We start from the raw sequence: 26,452 nt of genomic DNA, 5'->3' as shown, positions 1-26,452 counted from the left end.
TGGATTTAAAATTACATTAGGGATTAAAATGTAGCATCACTCATTTTATAATGAGAATAAGGGAGAAAATGAGATTTTGTAATTTTAAATAGATTTAGCAGGCAAATTTCCAGGAATGTATCTGTTCCATATGTTGAATAACATCACAGAAATCTTTGGGAAACCCCATTGTTAGCACTTCTCTATCTAGAAAAAAATACCTGTTTGTTTCTTGTCCTTTTGTTTCTTTTTCTTAGTCAATTCCCTATAGTGAGTCAATTAAATTTTTTTTTCTTATTCTTGTCTTAACTACATTCACTTTTGTCTCTCTACTTTAATGGATTAGTCAGGCATGATTTGCCTCTATACTCAGTAATGTTTGCTGAGGGCTTCCCTGGTCACGCAGTGGTTGAGAGTCCGCTTGCTGATGCAGGGGACATGGGTTCTTGCCCCGGTCCGGGAAGATCCCACATGCCGCGGAGCGACTGGGCCCGTGAGCCATGGCCGCTGAGCCTGCACGTCTGGAGCCTGTGCTCCGCAACGGGAGAGGCCACAACAGTGAGAGGCCCGCGTACCGCAAAAAAATAATAATAATAATAATGTTTGCGGAATGAAGTAATAAATTACAGAAAACATGTTATCTCTCTTCCAGCAGGTTATCTGTTAAAATGATCAGTGACCCTACCTTTCATTATAGATTTCCTCAATGTAAAGTTGTTTGTCTGTCTATAGTTCTGAGTTTCTGCAGAATTTATCCCATGGATTGAATTGGGGGGCAGGGTTGAGAGAGGTATTGGGTCTCATCCTGATGCAAATTCACTGGGCCTCCAGAGGAATGGTTTATAATATTAATACTTTAAATATTTGCTTCAACCCTAGAATTCATTCCAAGGGTCATAATACTTTGTTGCCTCTCTGGATTGTAGTGTTTAGCACCTGCTGTCTCCCACGTCTCCTGATGATTTCATGGGATCAGTCTTAGCTGCCTGTCCATGACTTACCTCTCAAATGATGGATTGAACCTATCACCCAGTGTTGATTTCTAGTACAGATCCTGCATGCCTTTACTTTTCACTTCTCCCCAGATGTCATAATAATCACATGATTTGGGGGTGAGTTTCCTTAGCCAGTGAGAATACTGAATACAATTAAATTGCTGTGATCACCATTATAAAATAGCTCATTCACGGTTATTTACGGCACCAGTTCTTCAGTACTTGAGACCATGATGTATCGGTCAATACATGATGTATGATGTAATATTTCTCTTCTTTATGGCTACTAAACTGCCTCTTCTAGGAAGCAGTCATCTGTCTTAACCAAAATCTCCACTTCTCTTAGATGAGATTTTCCGCCGTATTCTATGCATATTCTACCAATACATGCCTGCATCATTCACCATTGTATCCCCGTCTGTATGCTTGGCATATATATAGGAGGCACTCGTATATTTTTGATCTACTGAGTGAATGAAACTCGGATTCTTGTGATTGCTTAAGTTTTGTTAATGATGTCATCTGGTAAAATTTTCTCTTTCTTTTCCCAGTTCCATTTCACTTCTAATTAAGTACTCAACGTAAGGTTAAGAGAAACCAATTTGAAGAACCATCTGAATATCATGGGAATCATTTCTTAGTTTCTTAGAGAGAAAGCACACCTCTCTGGTATGAGCTTATTGAAGAAAATGAGAAGGAAAAAATTATAAAAGCAATAGGAAGAAACATGGTCAGAGCAGAACTAGCAAGGAAGATACTTCCTGTCTGACAGGGTATTGGAGAAAAGGAAAAGTTTCAGTTCCTATTTTGCCTTAGTCATCTTCTGCACAAGGAACGACATTAAAATTGGAACAATGTTGGGAAATCCCATGGGCCCTCTCATTTATTCATCCTGTGGATCTCTTCTCAAACTCAAATGTGCTCTGGAGGTGTCTCACTTTGCTTCTTTGTCTGCTCTTTTTCATTTTCTGAGCTGTTGAATTCTCCAGTTCCTTGTAGTGGAGTAGGACAGTATCTTGGTGCCCTTTTTCCTTCTTGTCCTGCCAAATCTTACATAGGCTTTTTCCATTTTGGAGAGCTTAAGAACTAACTTTTGGGGGAAACAGGTGGAGATACTTTCCTGTCTGGGCTAGAATATTCTTTTCCTGAGACCCAGACTATTTTTTTCCCCCTAATTCTGGTTATCTCCATTACTGTATCCAGGAATATCTTTGGCACCAGTACTTGGAAACCTTATGCCTCCCCACAGGTTGTTTTATAAAAATGCATTAATTAACTTATTAATTTGTTTGTACCTTCTTATTCCAAAATCTGGTGTTAGGGATACTGCCAGGACACAAGACATTTGGAAATCTGAAATGATGGACATACCTTGATCCTAATGAGTACCCAAACTAGGTGTCAGTAGAGGACTAACCTGATCTTTTAACACCTCTAAAGATTGGCATGTCCCAGAGCTCAGACCTTGGACCTCTTTCTCTCTTTCCACTTTTTTTCTTCTTCTTAAGCAACAGAAATTTATTTTCTCACAGTTCTAGAAGCTGGAAGTCTAAGACCAAGGTGCGCTGAGGGTTGGTTTCTGATAAGGCCTCTCTGCCTTACTTGTAAACAGCCATCTTCTTACTTCGTTGTCATATGGCCTTTTCTCTGTGTGTGCACATGGAAAGAGAGAGCCCTCTGGTGTCTCTTCCTCTTATAAGGACACCAGTCAAATTAGATTAGGGCCCCACCCTTATGATCTCTCCACTCATTTTTTTAAGGAGAGCTTATTCAGTTCCATGTTAAACACTACCTTTACATTGTTGATGACTCCCAAATATAATCTCCAGCCACCACCTCACCCTGAACTTCAGACTACTTGATGTCTCTACTTATATGTCCATAGACACCTTAAACTTAACATGTCCACACCAAACCCTCGATTCCCCCAAGCTAAATTTACTTCTCCTCAAGTGTTTCCTATCTCGGTAAACATAGTTGCTCAGCCCAAAAACCTTTGAGTTTTCCTCTTGTATGCCACATCCAATTCTTCAGCAAGTCCTCTTTAAAATATATCTCAAATCTATCGACATACTGTTTCCTCTAGCATTGCCATTCTAGTTCAAGCCATCATCTTCTCTCACCCGGACCACTGCAATAGCTTCCTAATGGTCTCCTTGCTTTTACTCTTGCCCTGATCCCTCTTTATTTATTTTTTTATTTTATATATATATATTTTTAAAATTTTTATTTCTTTATTTAGTTTTGGCTGTGTTGGGTCTTCGTTTCTGTGCGAGGGCTTTCTCCAGTTGCAGTGAGTGGGGGCCACTCTTAATCGCGGCACGCGGGCCTCTCACTATCGCAGCCTCTTGTTGCAGAGCACAGGCTCCAGACGTGCAGGCTCAGCAGTTGTGGCTCACGGGCCCAGCCGCTCCGGGGCATGTGGGATCCTCCCAGACCAGGGCTCGAACCCGTGTCCCCTGCATTGGCAGGCAGACTCTCAACCACTGCGCCACCAGGGAAGCCCCGCCCTGATCCCTCTTTAAAACATAAATTATAATTCTCTGCTGCTTAAAACCCTATGGCTTCTCATCAGAAACATCAGTGTAACCTGGCCCCTGACTACCTCGCTAATTTCATCCTCTGAATATCCCTTTCACTCACTCCCCACAAGCCACACTGGCCTACCTTTCCTCAGTTGTCCCAGGCACATTCTAACCTCAGAGTTTTTGCATTTGCTGTTCTCTGCCTCAAACTCCCTTTCTCCAAATAATCATATCACTTGTTCTTTCACTTCATTTGGATCTGTACTCAAATGTCATCTCCTCAGGGAGGCCTTTTTACTTCTCTTTATTAGTCATTTACTTAAAACAGCATCCTCCTAAAGCCTGCATCCATATTGTGCTTTATTTTTCTCTGTAGTTCTTATTGCTTTCTGACATTATTTTAAAACTATTTTTTGTTCTCTTTGTCCACACTCAAATGCAAGCTTCCTGAAGGGCGGTAGAGCAAGGGCATTGTGTGTTTTGTTCAATGCTGTATCTTCAGCACCTAGAACAGGGCCTGGCTCTTACAAAATACTAAATATTCATTTGTGGAATGAATGAGTGAATGCATTAGTGGCTGCATCCATCCTTTGAGAAAGATTCTGAAGGAATGCCCAAGCTCAGTGGGCAGGATCCACAGTCCCCAAATCACTCCCCCTATCTCCATGTGTATGTCAGTTATCTACTGATGTATGTATGCTTTCCTGCTACGCCTTGACACTTCCCCTTCAAATCCTTTCCAGCTTAAGTTCCCTCTTTTACGTACTATCACAGTTGCACTTTCCATCTCCATCCGACAAAAGTGGTCTTTTAGAATTAATTTTATAACATAACAAGTGCTCATACATAGAAAAAGTAATTTCTATTAGGAGATGAGGGTTAGTTCATGATAATTGTGGTGAGAGCACAAAATAAGGAACAACAAATTTGGGACCTGGACAAATTAAATTCCAAAGTTCTGAAAGAACTTGCACATATCTTGGAGACAGTATCCTTGTTAACTCAGAGCAAATAGGAAAAGTGACAAAAGATTGTAGTGGTTATAACTCACCTGGAGTCTAGTGTTCCATATCTAACATCGAGCCCAGTCTGGGCACAAGATTTTAAAAAAGACAGAGGAATGTGTTCAGAGATGGTAAATGGTATAGTGAAAACATATGAGTAATGTTTGAATAATAGTAACAATAATTATAATTACAGACATTTACTATGTGCCAGATATTACTCTAAATACTGTTTGTAAATAGTAATTTAATCCTCATCCTATGAAGTAGATATTATTATACCTCGTCTCAGAGGAGGAAATGAAGTTATAGAAGTTAAGTAACTCCCTCAAGGTCACACGGCTAGTAAGACATAGAGCCAGTGCTGATTTCATTTTGATTTGAGTCCACGTTCTTAACCACTATGTTATTATCTTTTAATATGTAAAAAGAGCACTATTGAAGAGAAACTGGGGCTACTGTAGAAGTTCTTAGAAGGCGGTGTTAGCCTTCACCTCAAGCTCAAGCATCGCCACCTCTTCTCAGTACCCCCAGTCTACCCAGTATGTATTCTTATGATAGGACCAGTAACACTTTATTACACTTACTTGCTTATATCCCTACCTCTCTGTACTAACCTATATTTAACCTATTCTAAGGGTTATATTTGATTCACTTTTGAGCCACTAAATTTAGTTTATTGTTTGGCATATAATCAACATTCAGTTTCTGTTGAATGAAAAAAATGAAAGACTGATCTTTAAATTGATTAGAACTTACTAGTGGTAGAACAGCTTTCCTGTAAGGTAATAAGCTTCTGGTCACTGGCAGTTTTCAAGCATGGGCTGGATGCTTGAAGGATGCTTGTAGGGATGCTGCAGAGGAACTTCCATGTTAATTATGATTCTTCCTCTAAACATTTAGTTAGCACCTCCTATGTGCCTGGCATTGTTCTAGGCACTGAAGACACAAAGATAAAAGTGGCCTAGCTAGTATCCATAAGGAGCTAGTAATCAGTGGATAATGAAGAAAAGAGGTGCTTAAGAGTATAGATATAAAGTTTTAGTAGATAAAAATAAATAGAAAAGGACAGATATTTGAGGTGCTTTGAATAAATGAGGGAGCAAAAGCTATTATAAAGGGGAGAACTAGATATGAAAGATGACCCTAAAATTCCCTGTCTGAGAAGGGAGAATGTAGGGAGTAAAGACCACATTATATTATTATATAATATATTGTTATATAATATAATATGTTATATTGTTATGGGGGAATTCCCTAAAAGGGAACTATCAGTGTTTGTCATCAAGGTATATGGCAGGGCTGGATGTAATTCATAATTCAGCAGAGATTAATTAATTTGTGAAGTATTTTGAAATTCTTGGAACAAATGTGCCTTCTCTTATTAGTCTCCCAGACCAATAAAGTTGATTAAATTCTCCTTTCCCCTGCCTTCCGCCCCCTTTGGGGGCATTAACATGAAATGGACAATTCATTAAGTCATGTGGGACCCTTCAGTTTCTTTTCTGATTCATGTGCCTGGAATCTGTTAGACCATAGGGGAGTAATGGTTTTTTTTTTTTATTAACCTGGTCCCTGATGCTGCTCATCTCCCACACATGTCACAATATGTCTTGTCACAGAATCATCCTGTCTAGCTGGGACATGATGCTTAGGTAGGTGGGGAAGTCCCCTGTTTTGTTTAAAATCATAGTTGTCTTCGGGTTCGGCTGGCATGTTCATGATTAGTTTACTGACAATTGGTTTTTTTCTTTCTATACCATATGCTATTCCATGATTCATCTGCTTTGAGTCTGCTGCCCTGAAGGTGAAACAATTTCTTCCAATGTTGATATTTCATAATCTCATAGATAACAAGCATACACATATGCATAGTCCTTTCAGAAGTTTTAAACATTTGGAGATGAATGAATTATGCTGCCACAAATGGAAAGGAGCAGTATAAAACCATAATGGTGATAACCAGACATCTTTTGTTGGGTGGTTGGGTGAACGCTAATATTAATAAAGCCTGCATACTTTACTGTATCTCTCCTTGAGAAGCTATTTCTGATATGTGGTATTTATTTATGAATTTTAACATTTTACTTTAATTGCCTTGATTTACATGTATTTTAATATTTTAGACAAGATCTTTATTTGTAGAAATGCGGTTTAAATTCCAAATACATTGTAATACTTGCTGTTAATATTGTAATGATGACATCTTTTCTCTAATGTGTAGCATTGATTATTCAAAGCTTAAGAAATCTTTTAATTTCTGATATAAATAGTAATCTTTGAAAACATTTCAGTTTAAGACACATCACATTTCTGAATGCAGTGCAAAGCAGTTTTTTCCACACGGTTATTTTCTAAGTATTTAGAAGATTACACTTCTAATAAACATGAACTAAATTCAGTTTCTGCTTATAGCACTAATCAGTGCCCTTATTGTGTTGCATCATTTAACCACCTGTATCTTTTTACTCAGGATGTCATTGATTGTTTTTCGAAGAAGAAAAACTCTTTATAATTCCATGGTGTAGATGCACATGTTAATATCTGTATAAGTTGTGCATTTGGGGAGAGATTTTTAAAAGATTCTAATTCTCAGTATATCTCCCTCCCCCCCTCCCTCTTTCCCTGGTTTTAGCTTCTCTTTGGTTCAGGTGTGCTGGTGTCCTTAAGCCTTTACGGGCCGCAGCTGGAGAAAGTGGTGATTGACAGAAGCCTGGTGGGGAAGCTCATCTCAGACACCATCAGTGATGGTAATTACCCCCATGTGCAAATCAATTGCCTGCATTAACAGTGGGGCAGGAGAAATAGTGTGTGTCAACAGGTAGACTAATTATTACCACTGGGGACTTGAAAACACAAGTAATTGCTTGTAATAGCATAGTTACAACCCCTGGGACCCATACAAGTTTTGACTAATATTTAATATCAAAGTTTTTGTCAAGTGTTAGGCTCATATCCTTGAGTATTTTTCATTCTTTGCTTTAAAAAATGTGAACGTATTTTCAAAAGAGGTGTTTATTTTTTTTTTTGGTGTGTTGACATTTCAAATATTTTTCATTTTCACATGAATTTTGAATAATAAATAACGCAAATTTGTCAACACAGCCACCAGTAAAAAAACAAAAGCAAAAACAAAACCTGTGCTTTGGCTGTTAGGAAGATTCTCTGTTACCAAAGTCTGTGAATACTAACTTTTGAGAGAGTTGGGCAGTATTTATAAATATCAAAAATCAATGCCAAATATACTAGATAAATCTGAATCCTATTAAGTGATACCACAATCAGTACATAATTGCTACAAAGCACATAAAAAAAGACTTTAAGCCAGTAATTGAAAAAGTAGGGTACTGACATTTATTAATCCCTAAAAGGCTCTATGCTGTGCTAACCTACGTATATCATTTAATTAAAAAAAAAATTCCTTATAAGGTATAGTTATTTCCATTTTATGGATAAGGAAATTGAAGCTGAAATACTAAGGAACATGACCACTAATGAGATACTAAGGACTAGCCCAGAAATGACTGGGTTGAGATTTGAACCCAGGTTCTGGCTGCAAAGCCCATTTTCTTTGCACTACAGTGTGCTGACTCCTGAAGTTTTAAGATTATGTTTTTAATTCAAGGTGAAAAAATGGTCTAAGAAACAGATTGCATTATCATTAGAGATTGAAAATTGTCAGTATCTTAAATTGAATAATCAAAGGAAAGTGTGATCTAATGGAAAGGACAGAGGTTAGATTACAGAAACCTTCCTTCTGCTGTGTGTGCTCACTAGCTATCTCTGAATAAATCAGACACAATTTCATAGAGAAAAGCACTCTGCAGGATGGCTATCATTAGCCATATTCCTGATAATGAAAGCTGGGGTTAAGGTTATAAGTGTGCCATTTCCTTTTCCTTATAGGATCATGGTGCTAAAGAAGCTTCCCTATGGAAGAGGTTCCATTTTCATATGTCTAATAATTGACCCCTTCATTGACAGTGCAAAGAAAATAGTGGCTGTGATGATTTTGTCATATTGATTCTCCTCCATAAGAATTAAAAGGAGACTTCCAACACTATTCATGTCACTGAGATACCTTTTTTCACTTGTTTCTTTTATTTATACCACAAATGATACACTCTCATGAGACCATGATAACAATGTGATTTCTTGGCAGTTCTCCAGATTCTCCTGTAATTGTGTAGATATACTGTTGGTTACTGCTTGCACAGTCAGGGTATGGAAGTAAAGAAAAATATATAAAACATTCAATAATTTCTTTATGCTGGGAACAATATAAAACATTTCTCAAATTCCTACTATATGTTTTTATCAACAATTTTTATAACATTAATGGCCCTTTATGTAACCTATGAATATTAATTATCTACCTGTGTGCTCTAAAAATAAAGCTGTAGATGATTAGATTGATGATTGTTGTTTATTCCCAGTATCTTTACTATCTTTGTAAAATGTCATAATGGTATTTAGGAGACTTTAGTTATTTCAATTCATATTCATTTATCTTCTGAAAATAGTTTTTTATAATATTTCAGTGGAAGAAACTTAATTATTATTTTATTCTAACTTAGTATTTGCTAGTATTATCAAATCTTTTTTTTTAAGCTCTTCTCACAGACAGCTTTATCATCTTATCATTTTTGGCACAAAACAAACTATGTTTTATTCAGTTTACCAAGAAGATGGGTTCTCCTGATATAAACAAAAGACTGGAAAAACTCTCAGCCTTGGATTATAAGGTAGAGATTTCATTTTATATAGTCATATTGTTAGTTATTAAGGTATGCTAGAGTATCACAAGAGTTGATGTTATGCTTGTTTTTATTGAATCATTCCGGATTTCAGAAAAACCAAAGTTATTATAAGATTAAGCTTGATCAACTAGAAACAGTGGCCATCCAGAGTTTTCTTTTTTACTCTCATTATGGGGGTCTAACAGTGGCATGCTTGCAGTAATTTATATAGTACTTAACAGAAGTCAGAGACAGATAATAGAGGCAAGTTACACATTCGAAAATGGTTTTCTTGCTAGTGGTAGTATATACACCATTCTCATTTTCCCCTAAGACCCGGTATCATCCTTCTAGGCCAGGATAGCTGCTCTGGCTTCCATTTCACAAGAAAAGAAAGAAAGAAGAAGGCACTTTCAAAGGTTAATAGAAATGTGTAATAAACGAAGAGTGGGAAGACTCCCCTGCCCCCCACACCCAACTCTAACTGTGGAGAAAAATGCAAAAAGAAATCTCCTACCTGTGTTAGTATCTCTCCCTTCAGTAACTCCAGGTAATTTGTTTCCTTGTATCAAGGACCTTACATCTGTTAAGGCAGGATTTTTATTTTAAATGATGTATTTAATTTAAGTTTTGCCACATTACATTTTAACTGCTTGGAAGGCATACTCTCTGGTAGGATGAGTATCTAATACATTTTCCAGGCTGTTTCAGTTCAAGGCCTCTTTTCAGCAATGACTTGTGTTTGCAAGATTGATCCAGCCTCTGTGACGTGGATTTGAGACAGTTCACTGGGAACGGGGCTGATATACAGCTTCCTTAAACAAGATGCACACTTACACCATACCTAGAGTGTCTGTAACAAGGGCAAAGATTCTTAAAAGTCAACTTTCTGTGTGTGTTTGAAAAGTAGTATTTAACCTAACCTTTTGCCCTTTTGCATTATTTCTTATTGTGACTGAGGTGGTGGTGGTTATGGGAGGATTAATTTTATTTATTGGAAAAATCTACTCTTATAAAAAAGATTTTTAACATGGGATAAAATACATTAAATAAGTGTTTCATTGTGGTAATAAACTAAAATTTGGTTTTGTCTGCCAACTTTGTGGAGCTTCTATAACACTTTGTATAATATTGATTCTTTTAAACTGAAAATCGGTGGTATTCATATATTATATTTTGTTTAGTAAAAAAAATTGGTTTAGCATTCTTAATGGGATATTATTTTCCAGAATAGCTAACTGTAGATTTACTTAAAATGTTGTTTATTTACTAATGCTGGTCTTTAAAATGCACCAGTATGCATTACCTCAAACTATTAAAGTAACTGTTTTTAATGCATTTATATAAAATTTTGTATGACTAGTTTCTCCACCTTAGGTGTGGTGGATAATTTGGCAAAGTCTTCTCAGCTGAAGGATATTAGCTCCCCGTTAATGAGAGCAGAGAGAAACTGTCAGGATGTCATCTTTTCTGATGAAAAGATGTGAAAAATAGACCGAGTATATGGGCCCTATACCTTGAGTAAGGGAGTTACTTATTTGTTTATTCATTCTGCCTTTAGCTTTGAGAAATTAAGCACTCCATGAGCACTCCATGTCATTTCTTTACATTAGAGAAGTAGCCTGCTTCCCTTTGGAAAACCCATGGATTTCATTTTCTGGTTCAGTATTTTAAATATAGGTATTTAAATACTTAGTAAAAACTGCCATTTGTCCATTGGAAGGATGTTTTAAGAAACTTACTCATTTCACTTGCCTTCTTGACCATCGTGATAGAACACTGATGCCATTAATACTCACCGCAAACATGAAATTTCAGATAACATATATGATTTGCATTATGTGAGGATTGAAAGTGCCAGTTCTCATCTAGAAATTCTTAAGTAACATGTGTACATGGCAGGTAGGACATCAAAATAATGTAGGTATATTTTTAAGGACTTAGCAATTCCATTGTGGTATTTCTCTTAAGAAGATAGCTAGTTAAAATAGTGATATTGAGAGCTTAAATATAAGAATTTGCACTTCAAAGCATAAAGTACATCTGTGTTGTCTGTCATTGCCCATTTGGATTTTAAAACAAGGAAATAGTGTAGAGTACTATAATTCTGCTTTTCTTTACAGCTGTACCATAATTTAATTCTTTTAGATTGAAACAATTTTGGCAAAGAAAAATGTAGGGGAAATATCCTGAAAGTGTTGACCTTTAACGAGTTTTCCTGTCTACATTTTAAAAATCCAATTCAATTTATTTAACAGTGAAGGGACAGGGACAGTGCAAGGAGTTAAATGTTTACCATGAGAGAACAACATTGGTAATTACTTTGATTTCAGTTCCTTTTGATGTGCATTCAGAGGATGAAGAGGTCAATAATATTATGGGCATGCAAATAGAAAAGGGTTCCTTTTGACCATATTAAAAAAAAATAGCAGAGGATTATTAAAGCATTAACCTTGATTTTAATGGCCTTGGTTGAGTGGTGAGATCACAATTTGGATGAGCCTGATTATTTACTAAATACAATACATAAATGCAACGGGTTCTTAACACCCATTGCACTCTGGCATTATCGCATTACTGCCATCCTTTGTTGCCTTGCAGACAGGAATATGAAAGCAATCTGTCATGTAGTGAGACTGGCTCCAGAAGCATTTCTCTGATAAGAAGACCCCCTGCCCTTTGCTAGTGTCTGGTCCAGTAGGCTTAGCCATGCGCTTAATCCCCAGAAAGTGGTTCGATTATTGCTGACCAGCAATGGCAAGATAGTTTTTTTTTTTTTTTTTTGGCTTCCAAGCTATCAACCTTCCATTAATTCCTTAAGCAGAAATACGGTGCAATCTATATTTCCTTGGCATGTGTCACCCAGATGGTGCCGTGCTTATGTTTTCAAATAACCATGTTCCAAAATAACATAGTTTGAATAATAAATTCTACAAATCCTTCCTAAGAAAGAAAAGCATAATTCTCAGAAGCTGCATAAACTTTTATGCAGCATGATGCTGTGACTTATCCCTTTATGCAGAATTCTTGTGTATATGTCTCATATATTCTTTAAAGTGATATTTGCCTCAAGTTGTTTTTCCTTTTATTGTTGTCAGTCATTCAGTCATTGTTAACATGTTATGTCTTAAACAGTAGTCAGACACTCTTGGTCAGCAGTACTGAACTTGTCATTTAATATAGCCGGTCTTAAATCCTATGTGTAGGTCGATGCTGTCAAGCAACCATGACTGTACATTTTGGTATTGATTGGGACTGCTATGGCCAATTCCTCCCTAACTCACATTTCTCCTTTTCCTTTCCTCTGCTAAAAATGGGGAGAATTTTGAACATATGTCTTTTTTATATATGTGTCAAAAGAATTTGGTAAATTCTGACACCTCCTTAAGCACATGTTTAACATGCATATTTACTTGCATTTATCTACATTTACAGATGCTTTAATTTTTGCAATACTTTGAGGATTTTGCATTTTAAAAATGATCCTTGTCTGCTTTTTTTTTTTTTTAACCATTAGATTTCCTATTATGAAATCCCTGGCCCAGTAAACAGGACAACACAGCGTCGTCTAGCTATCAATTGTGTTCAAGATATAGTTGTTTGCTGGTGGCCACTGGTCAGTGATGATGCTTGGCCTTGGGCCCCCATTTCTTCTGAGAAAGACAGAGCCAATCTGCTGCTCCTGGGTTATGCTCAAGGAAGACTGGAGGTAAATCTAAAGCAAATCTATACATTTTATTGAAGAGAAAATAAAATAGGATTATTAGTTTTCTATTCTGAAATGTGTGAATACTTTTTAAAACATATAATTTATTTTCCAAATATTCAACAAAGGAAATTACATATGAAATGGGATCCTTTAAAGTATCACATCTGGAGGATATACAGTTTCGGGACTTGCCTGAATAGCATAGTGATTAATAGCACAAGCTTCTGGGTTCAAATCCTAGCTTTGCCACTACCTAGCTCTCTGTCCTTGAGCAGATTACTAACCTCTATGGTTTCATTATTTGAAAAATAAAGTTAATGAAGATAAATGAGTTAATACATGCATTTAGAGCAATAACTACATATATTAAACTCTCAATTACTATTGTGATTCTTGTCATTATCATTATTAGTACTGTCATTACTGTTTGCTCATGATTTCATGCCTATCGAAGCTATGTTATCAATCACCTTCTTTAAACTTCAGTTAGGTAGCAAACATTAGTCAAATGCCTATTTTCTGCAAGACTCTGTGGTGCCAAACCATGGCTGGGGCAAGGATTTGTAAGGAGGGCTTTAGAAGAGCAGCCTTCTCAGTCTAGTTTCCTGCCTGGGACAGGAGCACCAAAAGGGTTAATCTAAGAGGTGCAGACAAGATCTTGCCCTATCTATTCCTGACAGTGGTTCCATCATCATTCATTATCACGAACCTATGGCTATTTTCACCTTGTATCAGTACTTTGAGTATGAAATTCTGTTTCTTTTTTAATGTAACTTACAAAAAAGCAACCTCCTCCAACCTGTTTTTTTTAATGTTTTGGCTTGGGTAAAATAGTATGTTCCTGTATTTTCTCTAAATCCATTATCTTTTAGGCTTTAAGTTTTTTAATTTTTCAGAATCAGTATTCTGAGATACAATGAACAAGTACAAGTTTTCTCTATCCCTTCCTACCTCTTCTGGTTTTATAAATTTACAGGCCATCTTTTAAGACCGAAGAGTCCTTTTTAACTAATTATTTTACCTTTTTCTGGGACTTTTCCAATTTGTTGTAGTAACTAATACCACTTGTAATGCTTCAGGTATGGATTTTGTAAGGATAAAGAAGTGCTTTATTCCTATTCAATTCCTGTTCATGCCCACCATTTTATTGATCTTGGGTCCAGAAGCTAACTGAATAAAAGACTTAATCAAAATGACTTAATATAATAAAGCCAACTAGAATTCTTTTAAATGTTCTGTTTTATAATAAAAGTAAAAATAATATAAATCAGCCTTTAGTTTTACATTACACAAATTACCTTTATTTGAAATGAGTTTATTACCTGAAATTAGGACTGTTCAAAAAGGGTATACGTATGGTCTATGTACTTCATCTCCTGGTGTCATCTGGTTTATGGACTTCGGAGTTGGATAAACCTCGGTTTGCCTGTTGGTTGGACCATATACTGTGTGGCTTTAATCAAATTTACTTCCTGTCAGCTTCCGCCTGCTTTTAACTAATACTATGTTCTTTGGCCTTGGGTAGATCACCTATCCTCTCTGACTGTAGTTTTCTAATTTTTAAAATGATAGATTTAAACCAGATAGGTCCTGGGGCAGCTCAAAAAAGTGCACATCTGGATTCTGAAGCACAGATCTGATTTAGCCATTGCATGTGCAAACTCCTTCAGTAGATTTTGAAACTAAACTTAGCCTCGGCACTGAAAAGGTCCCCCTGACTGGCCCTGACTTACCTTTCCAATGTTATTTCTTTATACAAATCTATGTTCTAGTCAAATGGTTTACTCACTGCTTCTTTATTTCCCACCTCCTGTCTGTACAAATTACTGGTATTTCTACCTGAAAGGTCCTTCCCTCTCTCTTTTCACATCATTCATCAACTACTGAGCATGACCATGGAGTAAGCACTGTATTTCATGCCAGGGAATATAAATACAAAACTCTCCCTGCCTGCAAGGATCTTAGTGTCTACCAATGAGAGACAAATATGAAAACGTGTGAGTACGCTAAAGTGTTAAATAATGCTGTGGGTAGAGTATGTGTAAGCTGTAGAGGAGCCAGTGGGGAATGATTGTTTCTACCTAGAGAGATAATAAGGGGGGAACTTTAAAGAGGATTTACAATTTGCTCAAGGTTCATACACAATTTTACTTTTTTTTACTATCCTTTCTAAGTTTCATATCAAAGTTGTACTACCCCTATAGAGTGATTTGACTAGCTTTTCTCTTTTCTCCTCTCTGAACCAGTGCCAAAGGAATTATATGATACTTGAATGTTTGGTAAAACTCATATAAAACTGCCTGGGTGTGCTGTCTTTCAAGGAAGGTAGATTTTTTATAATTGATTCCATTTTTCGAGGGTTGTTTGTTTTTTGGGAATTCTATCTTTTCCTTGAGTCATTTTCCTTAATTTGTATTTTTGGAAAATTATCCATCTTATTTAAGTATTTGAATAGATTTTCATGAAGTTGTATATGATACTTGCACCTGATTTTTAATTGTTCACCACTGACTGCATAGCTAATTTTTTGATCATAATATATTAAGATATATAATTCATTTTTTTTGTCAAGTAGCTTTTGTCTTGGATTTGGCTCTTTCAATCAGTCTATCAAAATTGAACTGTTAGAAAAATTTGTAAAGATTTCTTTTTCAGAACCTCACATGAACTTCTATATGCAAAAGGTGAATGGCTTTTGGAAGAAATGTCTGGGGAAATAATTGTTTCTTTGTGTGTGTGTGAAGACATAATCTTTAACTGTGAATTGTAGCACATTTTTTAGGGTAACATGAACTAAAACCACTAGTCTATAAAAGTAATATTCAGGCATATGTCTTTAAATATTTTTTCACTAGCGACCAGTAGACTTCTTGAGCTAATCCTCAGAATAAGAGATACGATATACTCTTAAACCCTGAAATTCAGACTAAAAACGTAGCAGCCTCATAGAGAAGAAATTTAATCTTTGCATCTATTAAATGATAGAACTTAAAAGAATAATTTCCCACCCAATTTCAATCAGAAAAGATAGTAAGCTTTTATTTGGACAGTGGCAAGATCCTAGAGTAGTGGTTCTTAGCCTTGGCAACACATTACAGTAACCTGCAGAGATTTTACAAAGGAGCCCACCCAGACCAGTTATATCAGAATCTCCAGAGGGGTAGGAGGCATCAGTATTCTTTTACAGGTTCCCTAGGTGATTCTCATGTGCATCCAAGTTGAGAACCACTGCTTTACAGCAGACTGGAAAAAATTTTTAAGCCATCTTTTTTGCATAACAGACCATGGAAAGGATAAAGCCCACATACTGAACCAAATGAGAGTGTTAACAGTAAATTCCAAGTAGAAAATTGGCTTATCAAGCAGCAAAAAAAAAAAAGAAAACAAAGGAAACATAGAAGTAAGCTCTCTGTGACTGAATTATCTGTCTTTCAGAGGAGGAACATTTCTCAATTTATTTTATGGATATTAGAAAACTGCTGGTCTAATTTCACACTGCAGAGCTCTAAACAACAGTACATATCTTAATTAGAAGCACAGAACAGAGAGATTTATGTAGTCTAGGGGAAAAAATTTTGTTTTGAAAAATATACAATAGTATGAAGAAAAAGAAATTTTTTATCAGTACAATTCACTTAAAAATAGTTTTTAATGGTGTTTGTATGGATTATTGTACATAGCATGGTAGTCATTTTTACTTAAATTCCTCACACTCTTTATACTTAAATTTGGAAAAGGTGATTACCGTCATCATAGAACTATTTAATTCATTAGCTTTGTCAAAAATGTTGTGACAACACAACTTACTCTTTCCTTACCTTTGTATTCAAGCAGATGTTTTAGCTTTTCAGCTGTATGGATTTGATAATGCTTTCTGAGTATGGCAGTAATTTCAAGATATCTTACTCAGAAAAGGTCACTTGAATTTGTTTAACCAAATTAATCAAGAACACATAAGCAGAACTATTAAACATTAAAACGTGTTGTCAGGGCTAGGGAAATACAACCTCACAAAGGTAACTTTTTTCCCATAAAAATTAAAAACTAATTTTGCAGTGATTTAGAGGAGCAGCCAACTGATGGGAAAGTCAAAATGTGATCAACTTTTAATACAGTATAATTTGATAAAAGAAGTATTCAGAAAGCATTATAAATGCATTCAACTGAAAAGCCAAAATATTTCAGAGACATCTCTTCCAAAGAAATGTATGAACTGTGTTAGCTTTCAACCAGATAACCAAGATTTTCTGTTTTAGGGATGATTTTTTTTTAATCTCTTTATTATAAAGCACACTAAGGAAAACCACACAGACTAAATATATAGTTTAATGAGCTTTTACTAAGGAAACACCCCTGAACCACACTCAGGTCAAGAAATAGAACTTTGCCAGGTACCATAAATAGCACCACGTACCCTGTTTTGATCTCAACCCTTTCCTGGTGCCCTAAAGTAACCTCTATTGAGACTTTTACACATTTTCTCATATAGTTTTTATCACCTAAATGTGCATCCTGCAAAACTGTAGTTTAATATTATCTATTTAAAACATGTTAATATGTCTTTTAACTGTCTTTTAATCTGCAAGTTCCTGCTCCATCCCTTTTTTTTTTTTTAATTAATATTTATCTGTTGAAACTGCAGTGTCCCACAGTCTGGATTTTGTTGTTCCATCATCATGGTGTGGTTCAACAAGTTTCTTTGTCTTTTGAAAATTCTGCAAGTTAGTAGTCGGTTTTGTCAAGACTGTGCGCAAAGGAGTGCTTTTTAATCAGAAGGCACATAATGTCAGGTTCTCTTTCTCTCTTTTGGTTTTCTCTCTTTTTTGATTTTAGCAGCTATTGATGCTTAATGCCTAGATCCAGTAATTCATGACAGTTGCAAAATGGTGATATCTAATGATTTTTTTTTATTAATTGTGATACTTTTATAATGAGACACTTCTACTCATCTCCTACTTGTTTTCCCAGTGGATGGATTCATATACTATAATCAGGATAAGCATCTGTTTCTTTTAATTACTAGTTTTCAAGATTGAATTGGTTCCCTATCACTCCTTGAAGGTAACCAATTAGTTTTTGTTTTTTTAATAGCATTATTAATTCATGGATTTAAACATACTTGACTTAATGGGTTTCATAAATTGTAATTGTTATCCTTTTGAAAGCTCAGATTCTTAACTTTGGGCAGTGGGAGCCTCCTCAAGTTGGCTCCTCTTCTTGTCATGACCTCAGTAGTCTTGGGTAGCTTCCCTCTGTCTGGTGTAACAATATGGTTCATGCTTTCTTGTACATTTCCTGCTGCAAACCTGGAATTATCAATTTCTTCAATAAGGTCTGGTTTCTGGATCACTGAAGAAATCAAAGAGCAAATCAAAAAATGAAATGAGACATTTTTTGAGGCAAATGAAAAAGAAAACATGATGATCTAAAACCTATGGGATGCAGCAAAAGCAGTTCTAAGAGGGAAATTTATAGTGATACAAGCTTACCACAGGAAACCAGAAAAATCTCACGTAAACAACCAAACTCCTAAAGTAAGTAGAGAAAGAACAAACAAAACCCAAAGTTAGTAGAAGGAAAGAAATCATAAAGGTCAGGGCAAAAATAAATGAAATAGAGACTAAAAAAAAAAAAGAAAAGATCAATGACACTAAAAGCTAGTTCTTTGAAACGATATGCAAAACTGATAAACCTTTAGACAGACTCATCAAGAAAAAAAGGGAGACGGTCCAAATCAATAAAATCAGAAATGAAAAAGGAGAAGTTACAATAGACACCACAGAAACACAAAGGATCATAAGAGACTACTATGAAGAACTACATGCCAATAAACTGGTACAGCCTAGAAGAAATGGACAAATTCTTAGAAAGGTACAATCTCTCAAGACTAAACCAGGAAGAAATAGAAAATATGAACAGACCAATTACCAGTACCGAAATTGAATCAGTAATTTAAAAACTCCCAACAAACAAAAGTCCAGGACCAGATGGATTCATAGGTGAATTCTACCAAACATTTAGAGGAGAGTTAACACCTATTGTCCTGAAACTATTCTAAAATATTGCAGAGGACAGAACGCTTCCAAACCTTTTCTATGAGGCCACCATCACCCTGTTACCGAAACCAAAGATATCATGAAAAAAATTACAGGCCAGTATCACTGATGAACATAGATGCAAAAGTCCTCAACAAAATACTAGCAACCTGACTCCAACAATACATTAAAAGGATCATACACCTTGATCAAGTGGAATTTATCCCAGGGATGCAAGGATTTTTCAATATTCACAAATCAATCAGTGTGATACGCCACATTACCAAATTGAAGAATAAAAACAATATGATCATCTCAATAGATGCAGAAAAAGCTTTTGATAAAATTCAACATCTATTTATGATAAAAACTTCAGAAAGTGGGTATGGAGGGAAGATATCTTAGCGTAATAAGAGCCATATATGACAAACGCACAGCTAACATCCTACTCAGTGGTGAAATTCTGAAAGCATTCCTTCTAAGATCAGGAACAAGACAAGGAGGCCCACTCCACTTTTATTCAACATAGTTTTGGAAGTCCTAGCCACAGCAATCAGAGAAGAAAAAGAAAAGGGATCCAAATTGGAAAAGAAGAAGTAAAACTCACTGTTTGCAGATGATATAATACTATACATAGAAAAATACTAAAGATGCTACTAGAAAACTAGTAGAGCTCACCAATGACTTTGGTGAACTTGCAGGATACAAAATTAATACACAGAAATCTCTTGCATTCCTATATACTAACAACAAAAGATCAGAAGGAGAAATTAAGGAAGCAATACCATTTATCATCACATCAAAAAAAATAAAATACCTAGGAATAAACCTATCTAAGGAGGCAAAAAACCTGTACTCAGAAAACTTTAAGATACTGATGAAAGAAATCAAGGATGACACAAACAGATGGAGAGATATACCATGTTCTTGGATTGGAAGAATCAACATTGTCAAAATGACTGTAGTACCCAAAGTAATCTACAGTTTCAACACAATCCCTGTCAAATTACCAATAGCATTTTTCACAGAATTAGAACAAAAAACTTTTACAATTTGTATGGAAACACAAAAAAATACGAATAGCCAAAGCAATCTTGAGAAAGAAAAGCGGAGCTGGAGGAATCAGGCTCCCTGACTTCAGACTATACTACAAAGCTACAGTAATCAAAACAGTATGGTGCTGGCACAAAAACAGACATATAGATCAATGGAACAGGATAGTTCTGTCCAGAGATAAGCCCACCCACCTATGGCCACCTAATCTATGACAAAGCAGGCAAGAATATACAATAGAGAAAAGAAAGTCTCTTCAGTGAGTGGTGCTAGGAAAACTAGACAGCTACATTGAAAAGAATGAAATTAGAGCACTTTCTAACACCACACACACCTCAAAATGGACTAAAGTCCTAAATGTAAGACTGGACACTATAAAACTCTTAGAGAAAAACATAGGCAGAACACTCTTTGACATAAATTGCAGCAATATCCTTTTGGATCCACCTCCTAGAGCAATGAATGTAAAAACAAAAATAAACAAGTGGCACCTAATTAAACTTAAAAGCTTTTGCACAACAAAGGAAACCATTTTAAAAATGAAAAGACAACCAGCGTACTGGGAGAAAATATTTGCACACAATGCTACCGGCAAGGGATTAATTTCCAAATTATACAAACAGCCCATTCATACAGTTTAATATCAAGAAAACAACCCAATCAAAAAATGGGCAAAAAACCTAAACAGATATTTCTCCAAAGAAGACATACAGATGGCCAATAGACACATGAAAAGATACTCAACATCACTAATTATTAGAGAAATGCAAATGAAAACTACAATGAGGTATGACCTTACACCAGTCAGAATGGCCATCATCAAAAAATCTACAAACCATAAATGCTGGAGAGGGTGTGGAGGAAAGAGAACTCTCCTGCACTGTTGGTGGGAATATAAATTGATACAGCCACTATAGAGAACAGTATGGAGGTTCCTTAAAAAACTAGAGTTACCATATGATCTTGCAATCCTACTACTGGGTACATCCAGAGAAAACTAATTTGAAAAGATACGTGTACCCCCAAGGTTCACAAGAGCACTGTTTACAATCGGTAAGACATGGAAGCTACCTAAGTGTCCATCAACAGATGAATGGATAAACAAGTTGTGGTATATATATATATTTGTGTTTATATATATATAATGGAATATTATTCAGCCATAAAAAAGAATGAAACCATTTGCAACAATGTGGATAGACTCGGATAGACCTAGAGAATAGTGTGCTTAGTGGAATAAGTCAGACAGAGAAAGACAATACTCTATATTAACACTTATATGTAGAATCTAATAAATAAAACAGATTAATATTACAAAACAGAAGCAGACTCACAGATACAGAAAACAAACTAGTGGTTACCAGTGAGGAGAGGGATGGGGGAAGGGCAGAATAGGAGTAGGGTATTAAGAGATAGGGAAATGCAGCCATTATTTTGTAATAACTTTAAATGGAGTCTAATCTATAAAAATATTGAATCACAAATATAATATTGTTAATCAGCTATACCTCAGTAAATATATAGTGTTACCTTTCTTTTTTTAATAAGAATTTGGTATTGAATCTGACCTTTGCTAGCTTTTTAGAGATATCAGGATTGGCAGTGGAGGAGAAGGTGTATAAAGGGTCCATGGTCTTATTTCCCTTTTAACCCCTTTCTCTTGGTGAAACTACAGAGCCCATTGGGAAGAGTCTTACAGACTTTTGGAACTGAGGAAGCCTGGGACCCTTCTCCCTGCACCTTCGGACTAACCTGTTCTATGCCAAGACTGCTGTCTTGCTTGGCCCCTCCTTTTAGGCTGTCCCTGTGTGAGTTCAGGTCCTATTCAGTGTCACCTGGCCTCCCAGTTTTCTGCCCTAGGGCTTCCTTTACAAATCTCTAAGCTTTCTGAAAGTATGATAATTCAACCACCATTATAGTGTGAGGTTTTTTTTTTAATTTATATATTTTTTAAAAAAGCTTTTACCAGCATAGTTTTTGGCTAGCTGCCTACACAGCATACACAAAAAAGTGTAAAATAGATGAGACAGTTTATTTTTTTAAGCTTATAGTCAAAATGATGACATATGATCAAAAATTAGAAGTAAATAAAAGGCCAAACGAATGTCACACATTGGCCAAGTTCGAGTGGGGAAGGGGGTATGGAAGTGAGATCAAAGGAAGGAAGGATGCTGCCCAGCTGGAAGAAATTCAGAAATTGAAATAGCATTTGGTCTAATTCTTCAAGAGTGAGTATTGTTGGTAGGAAATACTGAGTCTGTGTGGGTGAAGAGTGTGGATTTGAAGTAAATCATCAGTCCCCAACCTTTTTGGCACCAGGGACGGGTTTCATGGAAGACAGTATTTCCATGGACCAGACTGGGGGTGTGTGTGTGGGGGGGGATGGTTTTGGGATGATTCAAGAGCATTACATTTATTGTGCACTTAATTTGTATTATTATGACACTGTAGTATATAATAAAATAATTATACAACTCACCATAATGCAGAATCAGTGGGAGCCCTGAGCTTGTTTTCCTGCAACTAGATGGTCCCATCTGGGGGGATGGGAGACAGTGACACACGAAGTGTGTTGCCATGTCCAATGTACTCCGTAATCTCGTTTTGGTTGCTGTCACTGCAGAAAACCCTGCTTCACAAAGACAGGATGTTAGAAATGGAAGCAGGCTTTTCAGTGCTTTTGTGGCAATCTCAGGATATTCCACCTTGACTTTAATCCAGAACGTATGGAGATTTGAAGTTGTCTCAAACATACTTTTAAGGCCACCATCATTTGCGATCTCAAGTAGTTGATCCTCTTCTAGCACGGACAAGGTCAGTTCACCTGGCTTATTCAGGCTTATCCTTCCTGGGAAGGATCCATTCCTTCCCAGTTCGGGGGTCTTGTGTGGTTGGGAAGTAATGCTCAACTCTTTTGAAAGCTGAGATAGGTGATCACGCACCAGCTGGGAGAAAGAAGGCCCTGGGCTCCGTCTCTTTCCAAATCTCTGCTAATGCTTGAAACATGTGAAAAATCCCAGTGTTCACTCGTCGCCCCCATAAATCCAGTTTGGCTTTGAATTCAGCCACTTTATCTGCCAACTTGAACACAATTGTTGTTCTCCCCTGAAGTGACAGATTGAGTTCGTTGAGCAGGTTGAATATGCCACACAAGTAAGGAAGTTTTGCGACTCATTCTATGTCACTAAAATGTGCTGCCAGTGGTGACTGTTTTTCTAAAAGAAATCTCTGGAGCAGCTCTCATAACTCAGAAATTCTGGCCAGTGATCTACCTTTAGAAAGCCATCTCACTTCTGTGTATGAGAGAAGACGTGTGCTCTGCAACCATCCCCTCACAGAGCTGCATGAACAGATGTGGGTTAAGGGCATGTACTTTAATGTGGTTGATAATTTTAATCACATCCTGCAAAACGTTATTAAGTTCAGATGACATTTTCCGGCTAGCCAGCATTTCTCTATGGATGACACAGTGCGTAGACTCACATTCAGAAGTGATCTCTTTGACCCGAGTAGTGATACCAGAAAGCCATCCAGTCATGGCAGCTGCTCCAACCGTGCATATACCGACACAAAATGACCAATTCCGTTTTCCTGATATGTAATCATTCAAAGACTTGAATAGTTCTGTCGCTGTGGTATTGGTTGGCAACAAAAGTACACATAACATATCCTCGTGCACATCCTCCTGAAATATATATTGCACAAAAACAAGCATTGTTGCCTTGCTGTCAACATCGGTAGACTCGTCAACCTGGATTGTGTACCACGGTGACTCATTACTCCTCTCTAACAATTGCGCCTTAATATGCTCTGCTATTTCATCAGTTCGTCTAGTTATGGCGCTAGCTGAAAGAGGAACACGTGCTACCTTTTGAGCTGCAGCCTCTCCTAAAAGTTCACTACAGATGTCCTTAGCAGCAGGCAGGATCAACTTTTCACCAATAGTAAAGGGCTTCTTAGCTTTAGCAATGTGGTTAGCCACTAAGAATGATGCTCTCAGTGCAGACACATTTGATGAAGTGGTGGCCTTCAATAATTGCTTCTGTTCTTTGTGTTCACGTTTTTTCTTTTGAAAAGCTCCAAAGGCTTATCTTTTAATGCAGGGTGCTTGGTCTCCATGTGGCGAAGCAGTTTTGAAGGTTTCATGGCTTTGTTGGATAGCTCGTTGCCACATATTATACAAAGCAGGCTTGGAGAGAGTGAATCACCTGTTGCAATGAACCCATTAATTTAAGTAGGACTCTTGGTATTTTCTTTTAAATGCAGCTTTCTTTTTGTTGGCAGTCTTAGAGTCTTCTGCTGTCTCATCATTTGGTCTTTCCTCCTTTTCAAAGAAGCTCTCCAGCGACATTTGTTTTTTACACATTTTGGCTAAGGTTAGCTTGTGGGCTTACCAAAACTGTGACTGAGACAAGTGCTCAGTACAGGAAAGAGGCGCGGACAGAAGTGGTAAATAAAATAATGGGCAGGCCATGCGCAGACTAAAATAAATGTCGGATTCTGATTTAAAGCCTACCACCAGCTGCAGCTGTACAATTGAAGTATATCAACTCACTTGCCACTATAAAGCCTGCCACCAGATGCAGCTTAATTATCACTTGCCACTCACGGATAGGGTTTTGATATGAGTCTGCAAGCAATTGATTTATTATGGTCTCCGTGCAGTCAAACCTCTCTGCTAATGATCATCTGTATTTGCAGCCGCTCCCCAGCGCTAGCATCACTGCCTCAGCTCCACCTCAGATCATCAGGCATTAGATTCTCATAAGGAGCATAAAACCTAGATCCCTCACATGCGCAGTTCACAGTAGGGTTCACGCTCCTATGAGAATCTAATGCCACTGCTGATCTGACAGGAGGTGGAGCTCAGGCGGTAATGCGAGCGATGGGGAGCGGCTGTAAATACAGGTGAAGCTGCGCTCGCTGGCCTGCTGCTCACCTCCTGCTGTGTGGCCCGGATCCCTCACAGGCCGCGGACTGGTACCAGCCTGTGGCCTGGGGGTTGGGGACCCCTGAGGTAAAGGACATGAGTGAAGTTGTTGAAAGATAAGCTGAGGCATAGTAAAAGTTTTCAGAGTTTGAGTAAATCAACTCTTGTGGGGCAGTGCCAAACTGGAAGTGGTTAGGAACATCCTACTGATATGAGGCAGGAAAAAGACTGACAGTGAAAGTGCAGAAGCAAAGAAAGGAAATTATTTGATTGGCTATAGTTTAAAGCCTAATTGGCTGTTGTAATGGTTATCCTTAGTGTTTTGATTTTGTAACTTTGAGACATTTACAGGTTTAGGTTTTGGTTTGCTTACAGAGGTTGCCATGGAATTAGGGCCTCATCAGTTGAACAGCCTCCTTGTTTAATTTAACAAGTTACAGAGCTGGGAAAATGCGGCTTTAGTTTGACCTCAGAGTAGAGTAATGAAGGGAGACTGTTGGAGATAACACTAGAATTTGCGAGTCAGATCTTGTACCTCCTTATGGCTTCTCATCTTGTTTAGAGGAAAAGCCAAAGTCCCTATAATGGCCTACAAGCCACTTCACAATCTTCTCCCTCCCCCAATTCCCACTGTTTTTTTCCTTGCTCCCTTTTATCTAGCCATGTTGGTCTCCCATTGTTCCTTCATCAGGCCAAGAGTGCTACCTTAGGATGTTTGCTTCCTCTGCCTGGAGCCTTCTTCTCCCATGTGGCTGCATGGCTTACCCTTCACTTCTTTTAGGTCAACTTTATCAGAGAGGCCTGTCCTGACTTCTGTTACCTCCCCTTCCCATTCCTGTTACTTTGCTTTATTTTTCTTCATAGTACTTAGGAAGTACATATATAGGATCACTAACATCCTATGTATGTTTGTTTGTGAATTGTTACTTTGTCTTTAGCCATTAGCGTGTATGTTCTCTGAGGGTGAGGACTTACTGCTGTATCCCCAGCAGTGCCAGAACCAGTGCCTGGCATGTAGCTCATACTCAAGCATATATTAGACAAAAAAGAAAAACGAGAAGGAAAGTGAGTGTGAGGGAGGGAAGGGGTTGGATATGGATCCTATATTGTTTTGCATACCAGGCAGGGGAATAAAAATTTAATTTATTCGTTAGTGGTAGCTATTAAAGGGTTTGAACAGGGGAATGATAGCAAAAACATTTAGTTTAGGAAGGTTAGTTTGGTAATGATGTGTAGGATGAATTTTTTTAAAAATTCACATCAACCCCCTTTCCCTCCCCAAGTCAGTACCATGTAACATAGCTGTATATGCTTTAAAAAAATAATTTTTTTTGAAATAGTTTGACTCTCAAGAAACTGCTCATATAATTGCCAAAATAGGCTAAAAGCAAATTCCCTTCCTGTACTTCTTCCCCTTGTTTGCCCCAATGATAGTATCTTACATTACTGCAGTACATTGTCAAATCCTGGAACAAGACCTTGG

The 26,452-nt window shown here is 37.0% G+C and overlaps 1 protein-coding gene across 4 annotated transcripts in view; it reads left to right on the top strand.

Moving 5' to 3' along the window:
* Positions 1-26,452, top strand: part of WDPCP (WD repeat containing planar cell polarity effector) — a 332,130-nt gene that overhangs the window by 140,273 nt on the left and 165,405 nt on the right. For all 4 annotated transcript variants that reach the window (XM_082643314.1, XM_082643316.1, XM_082643313.1 and 1 more), the window contains exons 7-9: positions 7,139-7,253; positions 9,115-9,248; positions 12,760-12,951. In XM_082643314.1, coding sequence (XP_082499440.1) covers positions 7,139-7,253; positions 9,115-9,248; positions 12,760-12,951 — 441 coding nt within the window. The remainder of the gene's footprint in view (positions 1-7,138; positions 7,254-9,114; positions 9,249-12,759; positions 12,952-26,452) is intronic.

Source organism: Mesoplodon mirus, assembly GCF_964341445.2.
Source record: "Mesoplodon mirus genome assembly, chromosome: 14".
Classification (NCBI taxonomy): domain Eukaryota; kingdom Metazoa; phylum Chordata; class Mammalia; order Artiodactyla; family Ziphiidae; genus Mesoplodon; species Mesoplodon mirus.
The sequence above is the reverse complement of the archived record's forward strand: the minus strand, read 5'-3'. Positions and strand labels throughout refer to the sequence as shown.